This window comes from Saccostrea echinata, unplaced genomic scaffold, assembly GCF_033153115.1.
Source record: "Saccostrea echinata isolate AGI-Se365-2 ecotype Australia unplaced genomic scaffold, CSIRO_AGI_Sech_v1 ptg000023l, whole genome shotgun sequence".
In the NCBI taxonomy this organism is placed as follows: Eukaryota; Metazoa; Mollusca; class Bivalvia; order Ostreida; family Ostreidae; genus Saccostrea; species Saccostrea echinata.
Window position 1 is genome coordinate 6,299,357 of NW_026889772.1, and position 21,288 is coordinate 6,320,644.

The window sequence follows — 21,288 nt, forward strand, 5'->3', positions numbered from 1 at the left end:
CTATTTGTAACTTATTTATTTAGCAATCTTTGGTAAATCTGCTGAGGGTTACAATGAAGTTTTACCTTTAGTTAGAAAGAGAAGCATTATTAAAATAAAATTATAGAAATTTCTTTTAAGCGTAAGGAAATATAAACTTAAGGATAATGAATATGTTGATTTAATAATTTTCCTATAAAAGAACCATTTTTATATATGTATGATAATACTTCATGGTTATGGTACATATTTATTTTGGTATATTTAATCAGAGTATTGTGATAATGAAATGGTTAAGTAATCATTGAAGGTTAAGAGTCATGTATAACTTAAGTTGATTTCATTGATTAAAAAATAAAACAACACACAAAAACTTTCAGAAGTTATTAATAGTAGGAGATGATGTAGTTTCCGAAAATTGGTTACTGTAACGCAACTGATGGTAATGTAGCTTGTGATTATATCCAACTCGGCTTAAACCTCAGACAAGTCACAAAATTATGTGGATCCTGTGCTATTCGCAACACATGTGTAGGATTTTGAGATCTTTATAGATCAATAAGAACAACACTGTGCTTTTGTAGAATGAATTGTATTATGGAAATTTACATCAACATAACATCATGGTAAAACAAGAAAGAGAAGAGAAGTGCGTGCTGCGCATTCTCTTGCCATGTATGTTGACAGCCCAATATAGTAAGGCTTCTATTAAGCATCCATTAGGCTTCTATTAGGCACCCAAATAATAGGGCCTCCTACTACATAACATAATTAGGCCATCATTAGGTGTCAGGCACCTAGTTATAGGGCCTCCTACCACATAACACTAGACCTCTAAGACATCCAATATTATTAGGATGCCATTAGGCTAACAGTATAGCTAGTGATAAACAACAACAATAAAATTACTATAAGTATAAAAGTTAACTACTCAAATCTATAACTCAAATAGAAAACTGTATATTATGCAATAAAAAACAGTACAGTTACAATTAATACAGAACACTGTCAGCAAGGCCAGGGAAGTCCAGTGTGTTCTGATTCTCATAGTGTGGCTTTTCTGATTGGTCGGATTCTGATGTCGAATCAGAATCTAGGTCCATGGCATTGGCACCGCCCATTTGAAAATGTCCATGATTATGAATGTTGATGGTCACACTGGGTTTAGAGGAGGGTCTAGTATCCACAGGATTCAATCGAAGCAGCCTTTCTTTGACAATTCTGTCTACAGTTTCTCGAATTATTTTGTCTTTTTCTTCTCGTTCTCGCTCTAGCTCACTTTCAAGTTCTTCCACTTTTGTTGTCAGTTCATCATTTTCTACTTGAAGACTGTCAATCCTTTTCTTCCACACAGTTCTTTCCAATCGAAGATCATCAGCAATGGCCTGTGTTTTCTTCTGGAGGTATTTACTTTGCAGATCTTTTAATGGAACATCTGAATTTTCATCCATGGGATCCATTGCCATTCTGCAGTATTTGAGGGCTTTCACAATGTCATTGCCATCACAGGTTTGCTTGTTTGTCTCTTCTGAACAATTCCCTTTATTATCACCATGAACCAGTGGAGCCACAGAATTGTAGAAGCTCTCAAACACCACAGAGGGTTTCGGATATTTTTTGGTCTCCTTGAATGGTTTTCCATCCATGACGAGATCTGTTTCTTTTAGTTCTCGGAGTCTGTGTTGCTGTTTGTGATGTCGAACCATTTTTTGCATTTTATCCACACAGTACTGGTTGATGTTCCTTTCAAGCATTAAAGCTTCTGTAAATGCACTGAAACCTTTTTCTTTTTTGCGCATTATTTCTGCTAATTGGGTGTTTCTCTTTGAACTCTGTCTTATTCTCTGAAAGAACAAGAATTCATGATTGCAAAAAAATCATTGTAGCACAAATGCAGGTACATTTTTTGGAGCAAGATGGCAGCAGATTTTTCACAAAGTATAATTATTTTTAAGCAGACATTTGAAATGTTTTTGAGTCAGTTTACCATGAGACACTTTCGGTCCCTGTGGGAGATCATGTCTGTACTTTCTAGTCGGCGAAGAACAGCATCAGTCACTAGAAGGTTATTGCTGATGTCTTTCCGACAAGTTTCTAAAGCATACAATTCACTGGTGTCCATGTTTGGCTTTGAAAATAGAATTCAGATAAAAATTAAATAATTTCAGGTGCATTAGGAAAAATGAGTATATTTGATTTGCTTTTGAAATAATACTTACAGGTTTAGCCTGGTCGTATCATGAAATTCTGATCTGTAGGTGATACTTTCCTTTTAATTTTGTTTCTTTGAATAAAAATATTTAATGAATCAATGACTTAAAAGAAAGAGGACTGGAAATTTGAGCTAGCAAAGATATTTTGTCTTTTCTTTAAGGGTGATCATATGTGACAGTCACTAGAACTTTACTGGTCAGTAAATGTGAAATACTTGGAGTAGGTTAGGTCCACTGAATAGAATTCTGAACAAAGAACAATACAAACAGCATAATTCTGAAATCCTACCAGTTTCTTTTGTGAAAAAGCCTCAGTTCACAAGTCTGTATACCATTTCATACACTCAGTTAACAAAGTTAGTGGATGGGGTAATACATGTGTACTAGCTGGCTTCATCTGTTCTGTTTGCTTATGTATTTTAGTCATACATGATCTTTCTCTACAGCTATTCAATTTTTGTTGACAATTTTTAAAAAAATATTTTTAAAGTTAGATTCTAGGTTTATTTTAGAAATTAAGGGAAAAAATAATGTGTATTATGTCAATGAAATTTCTAATGGAGATAATATCTATTATCTCTAAAACTTGTGATATTTACAAACTTCAGTGAATCGATGTTAACATTGTATACCATTCAGACCTGTGCACAGATTACTTATTACTGATCTGTCAAAGTTGTTTGTTTTGATATTTTTTGCAGGGTTAAAGCCTTTAGATATAGATAGAATTCCTGTAAAATCCCTAACTTTGCTTTGAAGAAACATTAGCTTACATTTGGCAAGGAAGTTGCTTCTGACCAAGAAATGGGTCCTAACAGACCAACATCATTTGAACATGCTAGGTCACATGGTTTATAAATGTAACATTCTCATGAGGGCTATAGTTTTATAGTGTAAGATGAATAAGAGCCCAAACTTGGCACAAAGGTTGAACATGGCTAAGGATGTGTCCTGACTATGAAGTATAACTCTTTGGACAATGTCACAAAATTGTATGATGTGTAATATAATGATGTTTCTTACATATCAGTAATTTATTATCATTTTTCTCGATACTTATCTCTGTATTTTGTAATTGGATAATCAGCATAAAATTTAAAAATTGTGCTTAGTTTGCAGCAGTTTTGATTGCTTCATAAAAGGCTGTCCCATTCAGAGATCCGGAAATTTTCTATTAGGCATGCATTTTATTAAATTTTTACTTTTAAATATCAGAATTCTTTAACCATTTTGAAATTCAGGGACAAAATCAATGGAAATATTGTACATACTTATTTCTAGCTTTTGATTTTTTGACAGCTACCTAATTTTTAATGTCTGAAGTTGAACCAAAAGTAAAGAAATTAGAGTTATGTCCCTCTACATGTACTGCCATAAAACCCACCACAAAAAAAAGCAAAACAAAACAATGTATAAAAACTAGATAGATATGTTTATATTCTATTTGTAAGAGACTCAGATTAATGCAACTTTAATATGTCCACCGCTTTTCAAGCGGAGAGGGGTATATATTGATGTATATAGTGATGGGTGTCTCTATGACATCCTTTTATCCATACGGCTGTAACACTTGGGGATACCCATCTCTTATCTGCAACGTACTCCTCTTATACAGAGTTCAACACTAACTTTTCTACCCATAAGTACAGCTGGACTAGTGCTTCTTTACTTTTACTTAAGCCTGCAGGTGTTTTTATTAGACCGTCAAAAAAATGCATCATACATGTTTTTGTAACTACTGATTTTGAATATAATATCACAAAGTGCTTCTTACACTATTCGTTGAAGTGAATTGTTCTTTTCCATGAATTTGTTGAAATCAGGAAGTATGATCATGTTCAATCTTGTTCCTTTATGAATTACACCCAAGATGTCCGACATCTGTCTGTGTCAACATGTACTAACGATCACTAAAGCATTTTACTTCATATTGATCTATACAATTAAGCACTCAATTGACTTGGAATTGGGCAACTACCCACCAAAAGCTAAAAATACATTTTGGGTTTGCCATTAAAAATTGTCGAAATCAGACATCTGTAATTATTTTTATTGTTTACCTGAGAAGTTTTAATTGGTCCGTTTGGACTGATTAGCCACAGATTTTATTGGTCCAAATGAAAATGTTTTAGTAAGTCCGAGACTAAAAGACTAATGTTATGCCCAACCCTGCTATACCATGAAAGAAAATGTAATGAGATTTTCATTTTAGAATCTTTATTACATAGTTCCACTGTGCACCTTCTATTTTACGATTCAATCAGAGAGATATTTGGGGTTTCCCATAGCAAAATATGGACACTGCAATTTTTTCTATAACATTGGGGTACCAATCTCTTATCCACAATTCCTCCTATACCTGAATGAAATATAATGAATTTTTATTACACAGTGCCATTGTACATTGTATATTACATTTCAATTAGACAGATATTTGAGTTTCCCATAACTAAACCTGGACACTGCCAACCATTCTATAATGGGGGTACCCATCTGTTATCTGCATCTCCTCCTTTACCACTGAAAAAATTTTAAGAAGACTTTCACAGAATCTTTAGTACATTGTGTCATTGTGGACCTATTTTATGTTCTGATTGGACAGATATTTTGGGTTTCCCTTAGCCAAAAAATGGACTTTGCCATTATACTCCTGTGGTGGCGGGGGTATCATTTTGTGAGCTCAGTGCTCACAGTACCTCTAGTTTTTATTGAATGTGTACATGATGTCTTTTTTTAGGATTCATCAATCACTTTGGCTGTTTCTTCATCTCCTATATATTTTATCCAACATGCAAAAGATTTCATCAGAACTCTTTCAGTATTTAAATTGAGATCTGTATCTAGTACCTGTTTTGACTGCAAACCTGTCTTCTTTTTGTTTATCATATGTACAGCAACCAATTTATACATAGTTCCATAGCAACACAGCAGGAAGTTAAAAATAAAACTATTGAAAAATAATTAAAGATTTTCATATATTTTGGTTGGCAAAAGAAAAAAAAAATTTGAATTTTAATCATTAATTTTAAGCAATTTTTTGTGTAAAAGATTTTCTTAACACACTTTGCCTTGTCCTTGCAACAGTTTGTCTTAGGATATCATTTTCCATCTCCAGTTCTTTATTCTTTTGTTCGTACTTTTTTAACTGTTCCCTGATGACACAAGTTCTTCTCTTATAGTCTGATTTCAAATCTACCATAGCTTTCTCTACTTCTTCTAATTCCCTCATCCACATAACAAACTCTGCATTTTTAGACAGAATGATTTTGACCATCTCTGGAAATGATTTAGCTTGGCCAAAGGTGTCCTGTAGCTGCTGGTGTGCTGAAGTTGTTGTGCTTATTGCTTCTTTGGATTTATGCAAGTGAAAGTCTATAGAATTATTGTTTACAAAGTATTCACCAAAAGCAAACAGGTAGAGATTGCTGAGTTCTTGTTGAAGCTTAAGAAGCATCCTGTGTCTTCTCTCCTCCACTTTCTGTTTGTGAATAAATTCCACTTGATCCACCTCATCTTTCAGTTGCTTGGCAAGATCTGCAGTGCGTTTGTCAGCCTGGAGTTTGTGGATAAGGAATTTCAGTGCTCCAGGCTTTCTTGCTATCACTTGGAAGAGGAAGTTTTCTGTCCTCTGTGACATTGTGCTTATATCCTGCACAAAAAATGCATGTTGAATTATAATAGATTAAAATGAAGAATGAAATAACCAAGTATTGAATTGAATTTCCTCATGAATAAAAGTTATTTAAATTGTCTTGCTTTTTTTAATCTCAAAATAACAATTTTCATGATATTTAAATGTGAATGATTCTGTTTAAAAAATATAAATGATTATTTACACTACAGATACAAACCGTAATTTTGTTGAAGTCTCTCCCCTCCATGACCCCATGGTTTACAAACCACCCCAGGAACTGGGTTGTGGGGCGAAGTCTCTCCACCAGGGTTGTCCGACAATTCTCTAGGGCCCTTCTCTCACAGTAAGCCATTGAGAATGTCCAAAAGTTGGCATTTCAGGGCATTGTTGTGTTAAGGTTTTGAAATGTAATTACCATTTTTGTTGACTTTCAATTAGAATTATACAGTTGACAGGGTCTTGTTTTCAGTTTTTATTGCTTTTAACCTTGATCCTTTTTACTATTTGCATTTAACTGCTAGTGTATTTTTTTTTTTATTTCTGTGAGTAAAATTTCTTTAAGGGTATGTAAAAACACACACATAAGGAATTAAGACTTGGTTGTTTTATTGTTTCTAGCTGTAATGAATATTTGCTGGCATTAACTACTGACTCCTTGTACAGATTCTATTGTTGCAATAATTACTATCTTTGTAGATGAATCAATTAGCCTTGAGATGAACAAATAATTCAGTGACTACTTTACAAGACTTTTTCCATTGAGTTTAAACTAAGTGAAATTAGAACAGTTAATAGATATAGCAAAATAAACTTGAGTGTTAATTAGGACATAATTTACACACACAGATAAATGATTACTCATGCCTGTTCACTTTTTAAGCATTTATTTAATTCAGTGCTTTCATCTTCACAACAGGAGATGGTTTTTACATCAAAGGTCAGTCACATCAGAGAAAATTATCATTCAAACCTTTTCATGCTTAATACTTGCACAGGTTTCAAGATATTGAAGGAACAAAGGGGAATAACTCTTATTTGATTTGTAAGTTTGTCATCAATAATCGTCTCCATGTAGAGATTCAGAATTTGCAAATGACATGGTTGATTCTGGGCGATAGACAAATTCAGTCTCTTCTTGATGTTCAAAGGTCACACTTGGTCCTTGATTTTGGTTGGTCAGCTGTTGTCTGTGGGATCCTGTAGAAATATGCAGACGAGAACTAGACCGACTTCTGCCACTTTGTACAGACTCTTTGTGAGGTATTGAAGAATTAGAAGTTCTCTCAGGAAATATATGATAGAGATGCAGAGTATTTATTGGGCCATGGAAGTGATTGTGATGTTTATTGTCAGAACTTTCATTCTGTTGGTCAGCTCTAGACAAGTTTGTGATGGTTTTGGAACCAGGATTGTTTGATTTTGGCACTGTATTTATGGGATTTTCTGTTTGGCAGTGAGTACTAGTACATTCTGCTTTCAGGTTAGCACTGCATGCTTTATCAACTGAAGTTTTATGAGACTTTCGCCTGGCCTTTGACATATTGTAGTTTAATTTTTCAGTTTCTTTCAATTTTTCCTTTAATTCATGATACAATTTGTGGAGCTTTCTGCTTTCATTATCTCTATGGGCTACCTTTTGCTTCTCATCCTCGAGTAATTTCAGTATCTTTGTCTTTTCTGAAGCATTAAGTTCTTGTTTGTCATATTGTTCCTGCAGTTTTCTCTCCCATTGTTGATTGCACATTATGAGACCTTTCTCTATTTCTATGACTTGTCTCCTGCACTCATCCTTAATCTTCTCTTTGTCTTCCTCATATTTTTCTATCTTCATCTCCAGTTTCTGGATTTGATTTTTCTGCCTGATGCTTATTTCTCTGTATTGTTCATGCAGCTCATCTTTATCTTTGTTACTGGTTATCCTTTGGTTTTCTGCAACACTGTCCACAAGGTCATGAATTTGCTCTTTGTGGTCCATCTTTGACAAGATGTTTTCAGCTCTTTTGAGTCCTAGATTTTCAGATTCTATAATACTTATCACGGCTTGTCTAAATTTTCTTTCTCTGAGCTTGAACTCCTCTAATAACATCTTACAGTGGACAAGTGTACCTACACCTTTCAGTTTTGTTTTTGGTAGGAAGGCCTGCAGTTCGTCTGAAAAAATAAGCTCCCTGCAGCGATTCTGACACTTTTCAATTGATTTTACCTCTTCTCTCAGCTTCTTGGTGAAAGGAATCGATTCTGGGATATCCGAGAAATCAAAAGACTTGCTAAGTTGAGCAAGGGCTTGCAGAATCTTTGAGGATTCATCCAAGACTTTTTCAGTGGGTAAAAGTTCACCTGCATTTGCATGACAGAAGGAATAAATAATATGAGCAGCTTTTGTTAGCTGATTAACATCTGTTGAGCAGTCCTCCTCAGTTTGTGTCCAGCATTCTGTGTACACTTTTTTGGGAGAAATAATTTTGGTAGCTTTCTGACGATTTCTTTGTTTTTGGTTTGCACGTTTAGTTGACACCCCTGTTAATTCTTTTCCCGTGGTTCTGTTTGTGTTAGGAACAGTTGATTCTTTGGCTGATGGTTTGTATGTGATATTCACAGTTGAGGTTTCTTTACCTGTAGTTTTATTCATACCTTGAAATTTTAAAAAAGGAAATTAATTTTGATTGCTATAATCAAGAATTATTGACTGCATATTTAAACAACAAATCATCAGTTATATATTTTGGTACATTTTATGGCTGATTGGATGAAATAGTTCAAGAAAGTGATAAAAATTGTGGATCAGAATGATGTTTTAGAAAAAAATGTTCTTAATTTCAGTGATGAAATATAAGCAAAACTTACCTTCAAAGTTGCATATAAATATAAATCTATTAATTTGCACCTCTGGATTGAATTGCTCTGCAGAGTTTCTAGTGACATAGTGCAGTGTGCCTGAACAATTAAAACAATGTACAGGACGTACGTCTTAATCTGTTCCATCAATGACTGAGAATCCATTGTCATATATATATTGTTCGTGACTCATTCAATGCATCTTGAAGTTGCTTTGTAATACCTGAATTTGTTTTGTCAATGTATGGTTCTGCATAGATAAAAAAAGTCTTACTGAAAGAGGAAAATATTAATACAGTAGTGTTTTAAAAAATTCATCAGTTGTTGGGGGGCTTTATAGAATGAGGTCTTTTCTTAATTGATCTTGTAATAGTTACTACAAAAAATGTTGGAAAGTTTTCATCTTGATATATTTCTTGCCATATTTTGACCCCAAAATATATATTACCATATCAAAATACCCACATAATGTGGCTAAAATTTAGCTTTAACATTAATATCTTAATATAGATGTGAAAAGGATGTGTGTTTTAATTTGTTTTGTTTTTTTTTTTATTTTTAATTTATAAATTTAAAGTTGATTTAAGATATTGAAGACTTTGATTTATTTACTTAGAGGTTATCAAAATGCATTAAATTTTATAAATAAAAAGTGTTTGGAATGTCTAATATGCTTGTACGTCGTTAGTGTTTCAGATATGAATGTTCAAGATACTAATGTTCAAATATACAATGCTATTGGTTAAATGTACTGGAGGTTAGGAGGTCTGATAGAATACTAAAATGTTGCCACATCAACTTGGTCAGACACACTTTCTTTGATTGTATATAATTTTATGTTGTCCTGCTTTGAGTTTGCCTTCTGGGTCATAGTATAAAAAAGTATAGTTTTGAAAAGGCATTTATTTTTATCTGCAATAAAAAGTGTACTAAAAAGTAATTGATAATTGTAGACTTGATTTTTGAAATACAATGTAGTGGTCAAATGCTGTTGACTTTCACTTTAAATCTAAAAAAAAAAAAAAAAAAAATTTGCATATATTGATGTCAATCAACTGTTGATTTTATGAGGGAAAAACACACTGCAATTTTTTTTCTAAATAAATTAGATACTGTATGTTTCATTATACTTAGAAGTATTATATTCTTTTATTATAAGTCTATTGCACCTATTGTATGGACATAGTTTTTAGAGATTATGAAAGCAGCTGAATTCTTTATTTTTCACTGCTGTAAATGGTATAGTGGTGATTCCTTTTTCTAAGCCATTTCTAAATGAACTCTGTGAAACAAAAGCTAAGTCAGATCTTTAATACTGAGTAATATGCATTCATATTTGGTTATCTAATTATCTAATAATTAAATACTTTTATGATTAGGTAAAAAGTTGGCACTTAATCTTGTCTTGAAAAAGAACCACTGCATGATTTTAACTATCCTGAGACCTGTTACAGTAGAGATCAATCAGAGATATAATTATAATTCTAGATATCCATTATCCTGATACATACTCTGATCCTATATGACTGACAGTTCTTCACCTTAAATTTAAACCTCATATATATATCAGTCTGGGAATAAGATCATAAAATAGATTATTTGAAAATTTAATACATGTATTTTTTTTTTTTTTAAAAAAGAAGCAAATTTACCATTGGGGGGAGGGGGGGGGGGATTTAAACACAGTCAGAAAACTTTACTAAATTCCTTTCTTAATGCACTAATTTTTTTTTTTTACCCAACATTTTATAATTCTAACTTCTTTTTTTGGAGGGGGGGGGGGGGGGTTACATTCCTATACCTTAACATGTTGTTAAATCTCTGTATGTCAGGTCACTCTTCTTATTAATAAGGATATAGTGAAAAACAAATTCAATATACATATATATGTATAAACCATGTACAACACATTTGATACTAGATGAATAATAAATAATTTCTGGACATTTTATTTAATGTACATATATTTACAACTAAAGAAGAGAGAATGACATTTTTCTGTAGGGCATATCCAATGTACCTAACCTATGATAAAGATAGTCTAAATTAAAAATCATTGTACTATGTATATATGTGTACAAATGTTTTTAGACAAAAATCAGCATACATTATTAGGGGCCTTGAAAAGATATTAAATGACCCAATATCTGTTTTGCTTAGAAAAATGCACAAAAATGACCAAACATATAATTTTAGCTGGTACTTTCTCAAGATTAGTTTTAAAATAGGTGTGTAAGGCTTCATTAGTCACACACTAGCTGGTACTTCACTAATTAGAACTGATCTTCAATTACAAGAATACAGGGGAGAATTCAAAACTATGTTGCATATATCTTAAAGAAAGCTGTCTTTGCTTTCAGAAAAAGCAAAGTCTGTTAATGAAAAGTCTGAGTCTCATTTTTATGGAATTATCTACAAGATGTTTAACTTAATATTTCAACACTTTGTGATATCACTTAGTGTTTCACTGCAGTTTGCAAAGCTGATATCTGTCTGACCACTGTTTTTTCTTCTTATGGTTGGAACAGGAGAAGTTCCACTATTAGCACAGCTTATTGTCGATATGGCACTGTCAACTCTACAAGGTTTTTTGAGAAACATTGTTTGTTCTCTGATTTTTTCCCCAGAAAAGGCAGATACAGGTCTGCTTATTTTTGAATGTACTAGATTAGCTTCTTCACTTCCCAGAAAATCTTTTGGAGATGAAAAAACCCAAGTTTGTACTCTCTCTAACTGCCTGTTTTGTTCCCACTTTCTTTTGGCCTCTTCAAAACGTTCGTTCACATCTTTTAGTTGGCACTCAGAATCCTGGAGTTTTGTCTGAAGATCCTGATTAATCTTTGTAAGGTGTTTTATTTTATCCTCAAACTCAATTATCTGCATTTGCAGATTGTTTTCTGCATCCTGTAATTTGCGGTGGTAAAAATCAGACATCATTTTCTGCTGTTCAAATCCGGATTCTTTATCTTTTAAATCCATTTGTAACTGCATGATCATTTTAGAAATTAGATCTGCTAACTTTGCAAGGCATGTCACACCTTGTGCATTAGGTACAAGTTTTTGAGTCTCAATGATAAAATGCTGCAGTTGGCCAAGGGTTACTTTCACATCAGCAATGGAGTCATTACCAGAAGAATGAGAACCTTGTACAAGTTCATGGATTTGTCTCATCAAATCATCCTGCTCCTGTGAGCATTTACTGGACTGCTGTTCCTTAGCTCTTCTTGCAATAGTTGTTTTCATAAAAATAGGCTGGCGAGTCTTTCTTTTCTCTGCGTGTCCTGGCTTCGAATTACTTCGTTTTGGTGGCTCAGGCATATTTTGTTTTTTTTATACAGAATGTCCATGAATATTCTTGAAGCAAAAGTGGACAATCATTAATTTAGCTTTTTTGGATAACTTTACCTCTGAAGAAGCTTTAGTATCTGAAGTTTCTGTATCACAGTCCACCAAACTTGATTAGTGGTTTGTGGTAAACCCAATTGCTTTGTGTGGTGTTTCAATTCATGCACAACTCCAATATCTATTCACTGGACCTTTAACAGTGTTAAATAGATAAAACCAATGTTCCCACATTAATTAATTATTCATCACTGATGCCTTTTAAGATAGCTATCTTGTTTTAAACAGGTGTTTCCAAAAGAAAATCAGCTGTGTATTGCATTGCAGTTCCATAAGTAGGAGGAGTGATTGTCAACAATTTCTTTTTCAATGTCAACAGATGAATTATTTTCAGGGTTTAAAAAACTGTAAAGACCTCTCTTTGATCATCAATTTTCAAAGATGTTTTTTTTATGACATAGTAAAGAGAGTAAATGATATATTTTTACATTAATCTTCAGAAATTGAACTGTTTGCAAAACTTATTTCAGAACATTCTGTATTTGGAGATAATTGTCTTCCACAGTCTCTGACAAAATTATATTCATTCCTGCAAGATGCACATTTTCCACAGTCATCTTTACCTCCATTTAAATCGGAAAACTCAGGATGGTTCTCAAGCCTCTCTTTCAGCATCTCATTTTCTTGATTTAACTTTTTATTTTCTAACATCAGTTCTATGTGTTTTGATCTGACTTCATTTCTGTATGTTGCCATTGCTTGCAATTCATTATTAAGTTTGTTATTTTTGCTTGTCAATTGTATATTTTCCTTATATAACATCTGAAGGCTTATCGGACTTGTAGAACATTCCTCCTTTAGTTTACTTTTCTCTCTTTCTAACAGCCCATTGCTTGCATTCAGATTTTCAATTTCATCTTTTAGTTTTTTATTTTCTGCTAAGTAAAATGTGATGGCATTCCTATGGCTTCTGTTTTCTTGGTCATTACATGTTTCCAGATTTTTAATGTGATGTCTTAATTCCTCATTGCAGTCTTTTAACTTCTCTCTTTCTTCTTGTATTTCTGTCAGTTTTCTTTGCATAATTTCAAATTTTGTCATCAATTCTAATTTGCTTTTTCCTCTCATTGATGTAAACTCAGAAACCATAAAATCTACTTTGTCAAAGAAACCCTCCCCTGTGTTCTTTACCCCAGGAATTTCCTGATCCAGTCTGGTTTTAAGTTCCTGGCCACGATCTATTGCATGTCCCATCTTATTTAGTAGAGTATCATTTGACTTTCCCAGCAGAAGGTCATGTAGTTGGCTGCTGAATGTTTTATATACAGGACCATAATGTTCTGTACTTCCATTTTCCTGATTTCTACGTCTGTGAGGGAGTTTCATATTGACACTTTTGTGTCCATTAGATTCTCTGCCATGAGGCTTTCCTGCTTTACCTCTGTTTGCTTTTCCTTTTGGAGAATTTTGGATTTTTGACTTTTGTATCTTGTTACTGGTTGTATTTTTTGTGGCTTCCATTTTACAGTAAAAGACCAATCTGATGGTTGAAGGAATAAACATTGTATTCTTAAGTAACTACATAGTTAAGGTTTCAAGGAAAAAAACATTGAAAAGGAAAAAGAAGAAAAATTAGGCAATTATTTGATGGGAAAAAGTATACATACCTGATGTAGGTATTCTCCGTTTTGAAGGGATAGTTAAGAATATTTTTTTACAATGCACATTTTCTGTTCCAAATACTGGCGTTATGTCATTTTGAGAGCTGACAAAGTAATAAGTTTCATTTTCTAGTCATTTTGTTAATTAAGGCTTTTCATTTTTACCAAATAATTGCTGGAAATGAAATCTTGTTGATCTACATTGTTTTTTTAATTGCTTTGGAAAAATTATTTAGTCTGAGCTTATATAAAGGTGTACATAATTTGTATTGTAAAGAAAGGGATATTGTGAAATGCCTTTGAAGAAGAAATTCATGTATATATCTCCTTTGTCAGTAATTAAAAATGTATATTTAGAGGAGTTTCTTATTTATCTGCTATAATTAAGGTGGGAAGTTTACTGGACACTTTTGTGACCTAAAATGGTAATACAAGATTAGAAGTGCAATGACCATCATGATACCATCATCATTTAAGATTAATTGAATGTTCAAAATTTAATTCTAAAATGTTCAAATAATTTTGAGTTTATCTATGCATTGTTTACATAGAAATACTTGTGTAGTGTTGAACATTTTTGAACACAGTAAACAAGATGTCCTGAGTTCTGAATGAGTGCTGTTAGCAAAGCTTAACTCTGTCATGTCACTGATCCCTCTGTCTAAATCCCTGAAGCTTGGTACTGTAGAAATTCCACTATTGGCAAAACTTAAAGGAGAAACACATGTATCCGAGTCGCTTCTTATAGATTTCCCTGAAGTTTCTCTAGAAAAGTTTCCTGTAGAAGAGGATAAGGACTCAGAAATTGAGGATGAAGATTTTGGTCTTTGATTTTGTTTGGATTCTTTTTGGTTCTTTGACCCGATTTCACATATTTTCATTGAAGATATAAATTTCTGCAATTTTTCCTGATACTTTTCCTCTTCCCTTCTAGTTAACTCCTGTAACTTACCATTCTCTTCTGTAAGTGCCTGATTTTCCATTTTCAGAAGGTTTAACTCTTTAACCAATTCTTGTATTTTATCATCTTTTTCGAGAATCTGAATTTCATGTTTGTTTTGAAGTTCTTTGATTTGTTTTCCTTTGTATTCCATTAATCTCTCATTTGCTCTACAGTTGGCAACACTCTTTTCAATATCACCTTTTTTCTTCTGATATTCTTTCAAGAGAAGCCCTGTTATGCCTGCAAAATAATTCTGATCAGCTAGGTCTTTTGCCCATGGCACCTCTTTCAGTATCTCTGCTTGTAACTGTTCAAGACTTGTTATTGTATTTTGACAGTTGAGGAAAATATTGTCACTCATGGCAGTTGAACCTAAAAGAAACTGGCACAGTTGATCCACTTTCTGTTTTTGGTGGTCTATCTGTGGTTTAGTGGTCAAACCTTTGATTTTTCTTGGAGACACAGGATTTCGTGATAGTAGCGGAGTTGGTTTAGATCTCCCCATAGGAATGCTCTGCACCCTTAACCCACTTCTGTTTGTACGCCCTGCCATTCCTTGTCAAGAAAATACTTGTTTAAATTTACCAGAATGTATATTCAGAATTTTTAATTAATGTTCTCTAATAAGGCTTGGAAAATAGATATTTTAAATATTGGTGCTACCCAATGAATTGATAATTTAATTTTTAAATATAACGTTATAAAAAAAATACAAGCTTTGTATAAAAATTACCTGCTAATTCTAAGAAGCAGCAGCTTTTTTGCAGTGGTTAGACTCGCTTTCCTTGTAAATCTGAGGTAAACCCGAGGAAACATTTGACATTTTATGATGAGAGTGTGATGGTTTTTTTACTGTGCCAGCATGGGAGAGGGCCACAGTTTTAAACTGTTTGCTGATATTTGGGAGAGATCGACACTTTGTTTGCTTAATTGATCCAAACATGATATAGATAACTTGCTAATTTTCTTGTCCTACGTCTGAATAAATACAAGATTTGTTTCATTGCTTCTTCTTTTGTCAAAATGATTTGCTTAGATATTTTTAAATATCATTTAGGTCTTCCTTAACTTGGAGATATTTGAATGAGATGCAAACAAAGTTGTCCTGGTTAAGGTAGAAATATTGTTTTATTTTATTTGCAGACGTGCAAGTCCTTGGTATTGATTTGTCATTTGTTAAGTTCTGTCTGTTTCCACACTGCATGGGGTGTCATTTATCATCTTATTTTATACTGCTGGAAATTTGGGGTTTTTTTCAGTGTTAATATTCATTTAATCTAATCATGCTTCAAAGAGGATGCCATGTATGTATATCTTTCTTTGCTTAATTAAAGCTTCAAGCATTCATTCCATGTCCAGGGTGTAGGGTTCAACTTTTAATAAAGTTTCTAACTGAAGTACATTTCTGTGTAGACTCCATATTCAGGGTCAATTCTCATTCATAGTTTAAACATTCAGTATCCATCCTTGTATATAGCATACACCTGATTTAGACCATTTTAACTTCAGGGGTCAGGGGTAAAAAGGGATGTTTTTATGGAGGAGGATTGCTCATAAGATTGTAGAGTCATTGAATGACAGAGAAAAATCCTGTTACTTATTTGGTCCTGTAAAGAAAGATTAACAAAGGGCCCTATTTGGCCCTGTAGAAAGGGCAATGTTCACTATATATAGTAAGCCTTACTTTATCCTGTAGTAACAGAGTGATATTCACATCGAACCTTATCTGGCCCTGTTAAAAAAAAAATCATAAAATGCCTTATTTGAGGCTGTAGAAAATAGAAAGTTAAAAGATGTTATTTGGTTGTGTAAAAAGAAATAACATTCTAGAGAGCCATATTTGGGCCTGTGAAATAGCAAGGTTAACAAAGAAAATCGAATTCAAGAAACTTGCCTGTCACAAGCCCTGTCTCCCAATCGTAAAGGATTTTTTTTTTTGTATGTAATGAAAACAGGAATAGTATCTTTAACATAAATGCATAAATGTGGGAAATTAGATATAGGACAACATTTCAATAAAGGTCAAGTTTATGCATTTTGTACTGTCTGTATTCACCCAATTTGATGCCCCTGCCCCAATAAGTGTCCCCTGGAACCTTTTTCAATTCACAAAGAATAAGGGCCCCAGCTTCCTCAATAATTTAAACAGGATTTTACCACTATCAATCGACATTATTTAATAATGAATTCTTGGAATGACATCTAATTTCTAAATGCATGTACGCTATTAGCATATATAATGTTATACATTGTTTATGCCTTATTTAAATATGATTTCAGATTTTTATTTAATCAAGGGACATCTCATAGGTATAAATACATTCAAAAATACAGTACACAATAGCAACATATTTAGTATAATATTTAGTAGGAGTAATTAAAACATTTATAAATCAAGCAATTCATTTCTAAATTTGTTTGCAAAAAATATATATTTTCCAAAGCTACATATTTCCTTTGTTTTTGAACTGGTCAACAATACTGTTGTGTTAGTTAATAATCACTAGGGTGACAGGTTGAGTCATTTTTTTATGCCCCAAGATTTTCTGCGCACTTTGGGGATGTATTTTGCCGCTTTCCAGCATTGGTCAATCAATGACCTTTCATCCCCTAATTCTAGACATATTCTTTAACCAACTTGTATATCTTATCCACTTCCTAACCCTATATAGTCGTCTCTACAGACCAATAAACTCGCTTGTTGTGAATTTGTTGTTGGCTGGCATAAAATTGACAAAATTCAAGTGAATGTATTGGTCTGTAGAGATGACTACAAAGGATTAGGAGGTGGATAAAATATACAGGTTGGTTATAGAATATGTATAGAATTAGGGGTGAAAGGTCATTGATTGACCAGTGCTGGAAAGTGGCAAAATACTCCCCAAAGTGCACAGAAAATCTTGCGCCGTAAATTGCACTTTATTTACATTACGGGATCTGTAGCGTTATGGTCAAAGACTAAAATGTAAAACCATAATGCTACAGTTCTGCAGCTAAAATTCCTTTACATCCATTTCTATACATTGTTAATTATTTGACCCACTTAGAAGCACTTTTTGGTTTAAAGTTATTATTGTACACAGTTCCATACAGGCACCTAAAAATTGTTGCTCCTCTTTGTGCTTCTCTAAATGCTTAGAATATTTCTTGGAATTTCTTAATTTAATTAAAAAAGAATTCCAATTAAAAAAACATATGTGAAGTAATGAATGACTTTTAAGCACCCTCAGAGAGGAGTTTATTGTAGTGACGTGTAAATATTAACATAATTTACTAATATAATGCACCCGGAGGTAGTGAACTGAATGGTTTGAAATTAATTATTGTGTTTACAAGAGGGATGCATGATCATGTTGTTTATCATGTTGATTTAAAGTTTATGTAATATTTAGACAATTTGTTGATATGTGTATAGAGAGGGTACTAGGACTCATACAGCTGAAAAAAATTCAGTATGCTAGCAACAGCTGACAATTCTTAAAATAATAAGATGTGTTTGTGAAACACTTTTGCCCCTGTATGGCAGCTCATGCCAAAGGTGAAAGTTTCTCAAGTGCAGGGTAAGCTATAAGGTCGAGGTCAAAACATCAGAAATGTTGATACCCATAGAAAGGTCCTGTCACAACCAATACACCTGTGAAATATGAAAGCCCTAACATCAACCATTCAATTATTAGTTGTGATCAAGGTTAAAGTTTTTCAAATGTAGGTCAAACCCAAAGGTCAAGGTCAAAGTGTCAAAATTAATGGCACCCATTGGAAGGTCTTGTCACAAAGAATACACATGTATATTATGAAAATCCCTAGCTCCAACCATTCAAAACTTACTACCAAGGTTATAGTTTGGTAAAATTTTGCAAAAGTGGGTCAAACTCCAAGGTCAAGAGGTGAAATTTTTTTGTACCCAAAGAAAGGTTTTGTCATTAGAAATAGACATGTGAAATATGAAAACCATGGCTCCAACCATTCAAAACTTATGGCCAAGGTTGAAGTTTTGTAGACGAACAAACAGAGCAAAAACTATGCGCCCCCGAATCTTCGATTACAGGGGCATAAAAAGAAGTTTCTTATGAGATGGTTACTTATGAGATGGTTATTTTACCAAATCTGGTTCTGTAATGCAACCATGTTTGTGTTTTTGAGTTTATAATACACTATCAATTGATTAATCATAAAAGAGAATTATTTTTGCCTATTCAGGCCTACATTATGTAGATAGTGTGCCTTAAGTGGACCACATATTTTGTTTCCTTATGCTGTTGATCTATTGACCTCCATGACAAAATAAAATCTTGAAATAGATGCAGCCTTTAAAGCTTTTTTCATGTAAAGTAAAACCTACGTCATCAAGGAAATACTTTAAGAGGGGTGATTATCTTACATTGCATTATTTATTTGAAAAAGATTTGACAGGCAATATTTGGACATCTATTATCAACAGTTTTTATTGAATTTTAACACTTTTGAGTATTTGTGGCAGTAAGTAAATACAGACTTTGTAATACAGATCAAATCATATATCCAGGTTTCACAACTTGTTGAAATTCAATATGTTGATGGTCTGGTTGATTTTATATCAGTCCTTAAAATGTCTGCTCCTTGAGAGTTCCTTTTTCACCTAGGCACTTCATCTGAATGAGAACTGTTCGCAAAGCTCACATCTGAGAGTTCTGAGCGTGGCCTAGTGAGTGCAGACCCTCTACCCTGACTCTCTAAGGTTGAACTTAGGCCACTGTTGGCACAGCTGATCAAAGAATGTTCACTATCATCTCTCCTTAGTTTGTGTAAAACTGATGGAGTGATAGGTCCAGATAATCGTCTCCTGTACATTTCACCCTTCTCTTTCAATACCTGTGTATAGTCTTCTATCAATAAATCTGATTCTTCTTCAGGTTCTGAAAGCTTTAATTTTAGGTGACGAATCTGATCCCTTAGCTCATCATTTTCAGTGTAACAAGTCTCTAGTTCAGATGTTAGTGTCTGGACTTTTTCTTCCAAGTCTTTGATTTTCTCCTCGGAATGATTCGATTCCTTTATCATTGATTTATGCTTGCTTTTTAATTCTATATTTCGAACATTCATCATATCCGCTTCAGACTGGAGTTTCTTGTTTTTGTTTTCCAGCAGTTTATTTTTATGATTAACCTTCTCTATGTCTTTGTGGTAACCCTGACACTTCTTTTCTAGGGCTTTGTTTCTTTGTTCTAACTCCTGTATTTTGTCTTTCAGACTTTGATTGTCTGTGGTGAGCTCTGAATTCTTGTCCTCCAGTGATGATAAAGAAAATTCGTATTTATTAATCTTATCCTGAAGTCCAACCTGCTTCTCCGTGTGTATTTTTATGGCATTTTGATGGCTTTGCCTTGTTTGCACAAATTTACTTTCCAACTCAATTATCATATCTTCCAATTCCTTATTTTTGTCAGCTACTTGCTTCTTCTCCACCTTAAGTTTCTCTACATCATTCTGGAATGTTCTAGACCTGTTTGTATGGAACTTCACCAGTTCTTTTTCACTTTTTAGATTAGATTCACATTTATGTAACATTTGCTTGATTTGAGAATTTTCTTGCAAGAGATGTCCAATGTCCTCAAGAAAACTAGATTTCTTACTTGACCTGTCAAGAACAGCTTCAATATCCTTAGTCAGGGTCTGTATGGCACTCAATGACCTTCGCGTCAAGTCTGTTGGACTTTCCATAAGACTTGGTCGTCCAAGTAGAAGTTCTGTAAGCTGACTGTTCATTTGACACAGAATCTTTTTGGCTTCACTATGATTCCTTTCTATTTTCAGAACTTTTTTGGTTGAGCTTGTTTTTGGTTTTGTGCCCTTGGCTGGTTCTCCCTGATTTTTTGCCTGGTCAGAATGTTTTTTGGTTAAATCAAGGGAAGTTTTGGATTGTTCCAATGACTTTTTTGTGGAATTCTCAGAACTTTTTCCCTTCTCTGTAACTTTCCTGCTGGGTTCCGTTGGATTTTGATCGTGATCATTGTCATTCTTTGTTGCTTCTCCCTTGCTTGTAATCTCTTTGTCACTGGGACTTGTTTTGGAATTTTTCCCTTTCTTTGTCTGGTTCTGTGCCATTCAGAGTGGTTCATAAAGTTTTCTATCTATGTTTTGCAGAAAAAAATCAGTAGATAGAGATGATATTCAGAAATTTTATGCAAAAATATTTTAATTCTGTTACATACTTTAAATCCTGGGAACTGAATTTCTCAACAAATACTGATTAATACTTTTTAGCTCACCTGAGCTCAAAGCTCAAATGAGTTTTCCTGATCACATTTTGTCTGTCTGACTGTCTGTCCAAACGTCTGCAAACTTTTCACGTTTTCGATTTCTTCTCTAGAACCAAACTGGGCCAATTTCAACCAAACTTGTTACAAAGCATCCTTGGGTGAAGGGGATTCAAGTTTGTTCAAATGAAGGGCTACACCCTCATGCAAGGAGAGATAAATCAGAAATAATGAAAATTTGGTTGCATGTTTTAAAACTTTTCTTTTCAAGAACCACTGGGCTAAAAAAGTTGAAACTTATTGGAAACCTTTTTTAACATAGTGTAGATTCAAGTTTGTTCAAATGATGACCCCTGGGGGTAGGATGGGGCTTCAACGGGGGATCAAAGTTTTACATAGGAATATATAGAGGAAAAATTTGAAAAATCTTCTTCTCAAGAACAGC

General features: G+C 33.5%; 4 protein-coding genes across 4 annotated transcripts in view; 1 reads left to right on the forward strand and 3 right to left on the reverse strand.

The window, feature by feature from the left end:
- Positions 1-21,288, forward strand: part of LOC133191632 (interaptin-like) — a 180,650-nt gene that overhangs the window by 19,768 nt on the left and 139,594 nt on the right. The window lies entirely within an intron of this gene.
- Positions 972-5,646, reverse strand: LOC133191548 (uncharacterized). Its single transcript, XM_061327295.1, has 4 exons — positions 5,256-5,646; positions 4,648-4,712; positions 1,967-2,107; positions 972-1,823 (listed from the first exon to the last, which is right to left on the reverse strand). The coding sequence occupies exons 1-4, from the start codon at positions 5,644-5,646 to the stop codon at positions 972-974; spliced, it is 1,449 nt and encodes a 482-aa protein (XP_061183279.1).
- On the reverse strand, positions 6,881-8,455 carry LOC133191384 (unconventional myosin-XVIIIb-like). Its single transcript, XM_061327138.1, has one exon. The coding sequence runs from the start codon at positions 8,453-8,455 to the stop codon at positions 6,881-6,883; it is 1,575 nt and encodes a 524-aa protein (XP_061183122.1).
- Positions 18,968-20,711, reverse strand: LOC133191385 (putative leucine-rich repeat-containing protein DDB_G0290503). The gene has a single exon (XM_061327139.1). It carries the CDS (start codon positions 20,689-20,691, stop codon positions 19,222-19,224), a length of 1,470 nt encoding a protein of 489 aa, XP_061183123.1. The 5' UTR covers positions 20,692-20,711; the 3' UTR covers positions 18,968-19,221.

Coding starts and splice junctions, on each gene's coding strand:
- LOC133191385 (XM_061327139.1), bottom strand. CDS start 20,691: ATGGCACAGAACCAGACAAAGAAAGGGAAAAATTCCAAAACAAGTCCC.
- LOC133191548 (XM_061327295.1), bottom strand. CDS start 5,646: ATGCTTCTTAAGCTTCAACAAGAACTCAGCAATCTCTACCTGTTTGCT. Junction 2,108..4,647: donor GAATGGTTGGCAGTGTCCAG/GTTTAGTTATGG, acceptor CTATTTTCAAAG/CCAAACATGGACACCAGTGA. Junction 1,824..1,966: donor GGGACCGAAAGTGTCTCATG/GTAAACTGACTC, acceptor TTGTTCTTTCAG/AGAATAAGACAGAGTTCAAA.
- LOC133191384 (XM_061327138.1), bottom strand. CDS start 8,455: ATGAATAAAACTACAGGTAAAGAAACCTCAACTGTGAATATCACATAC.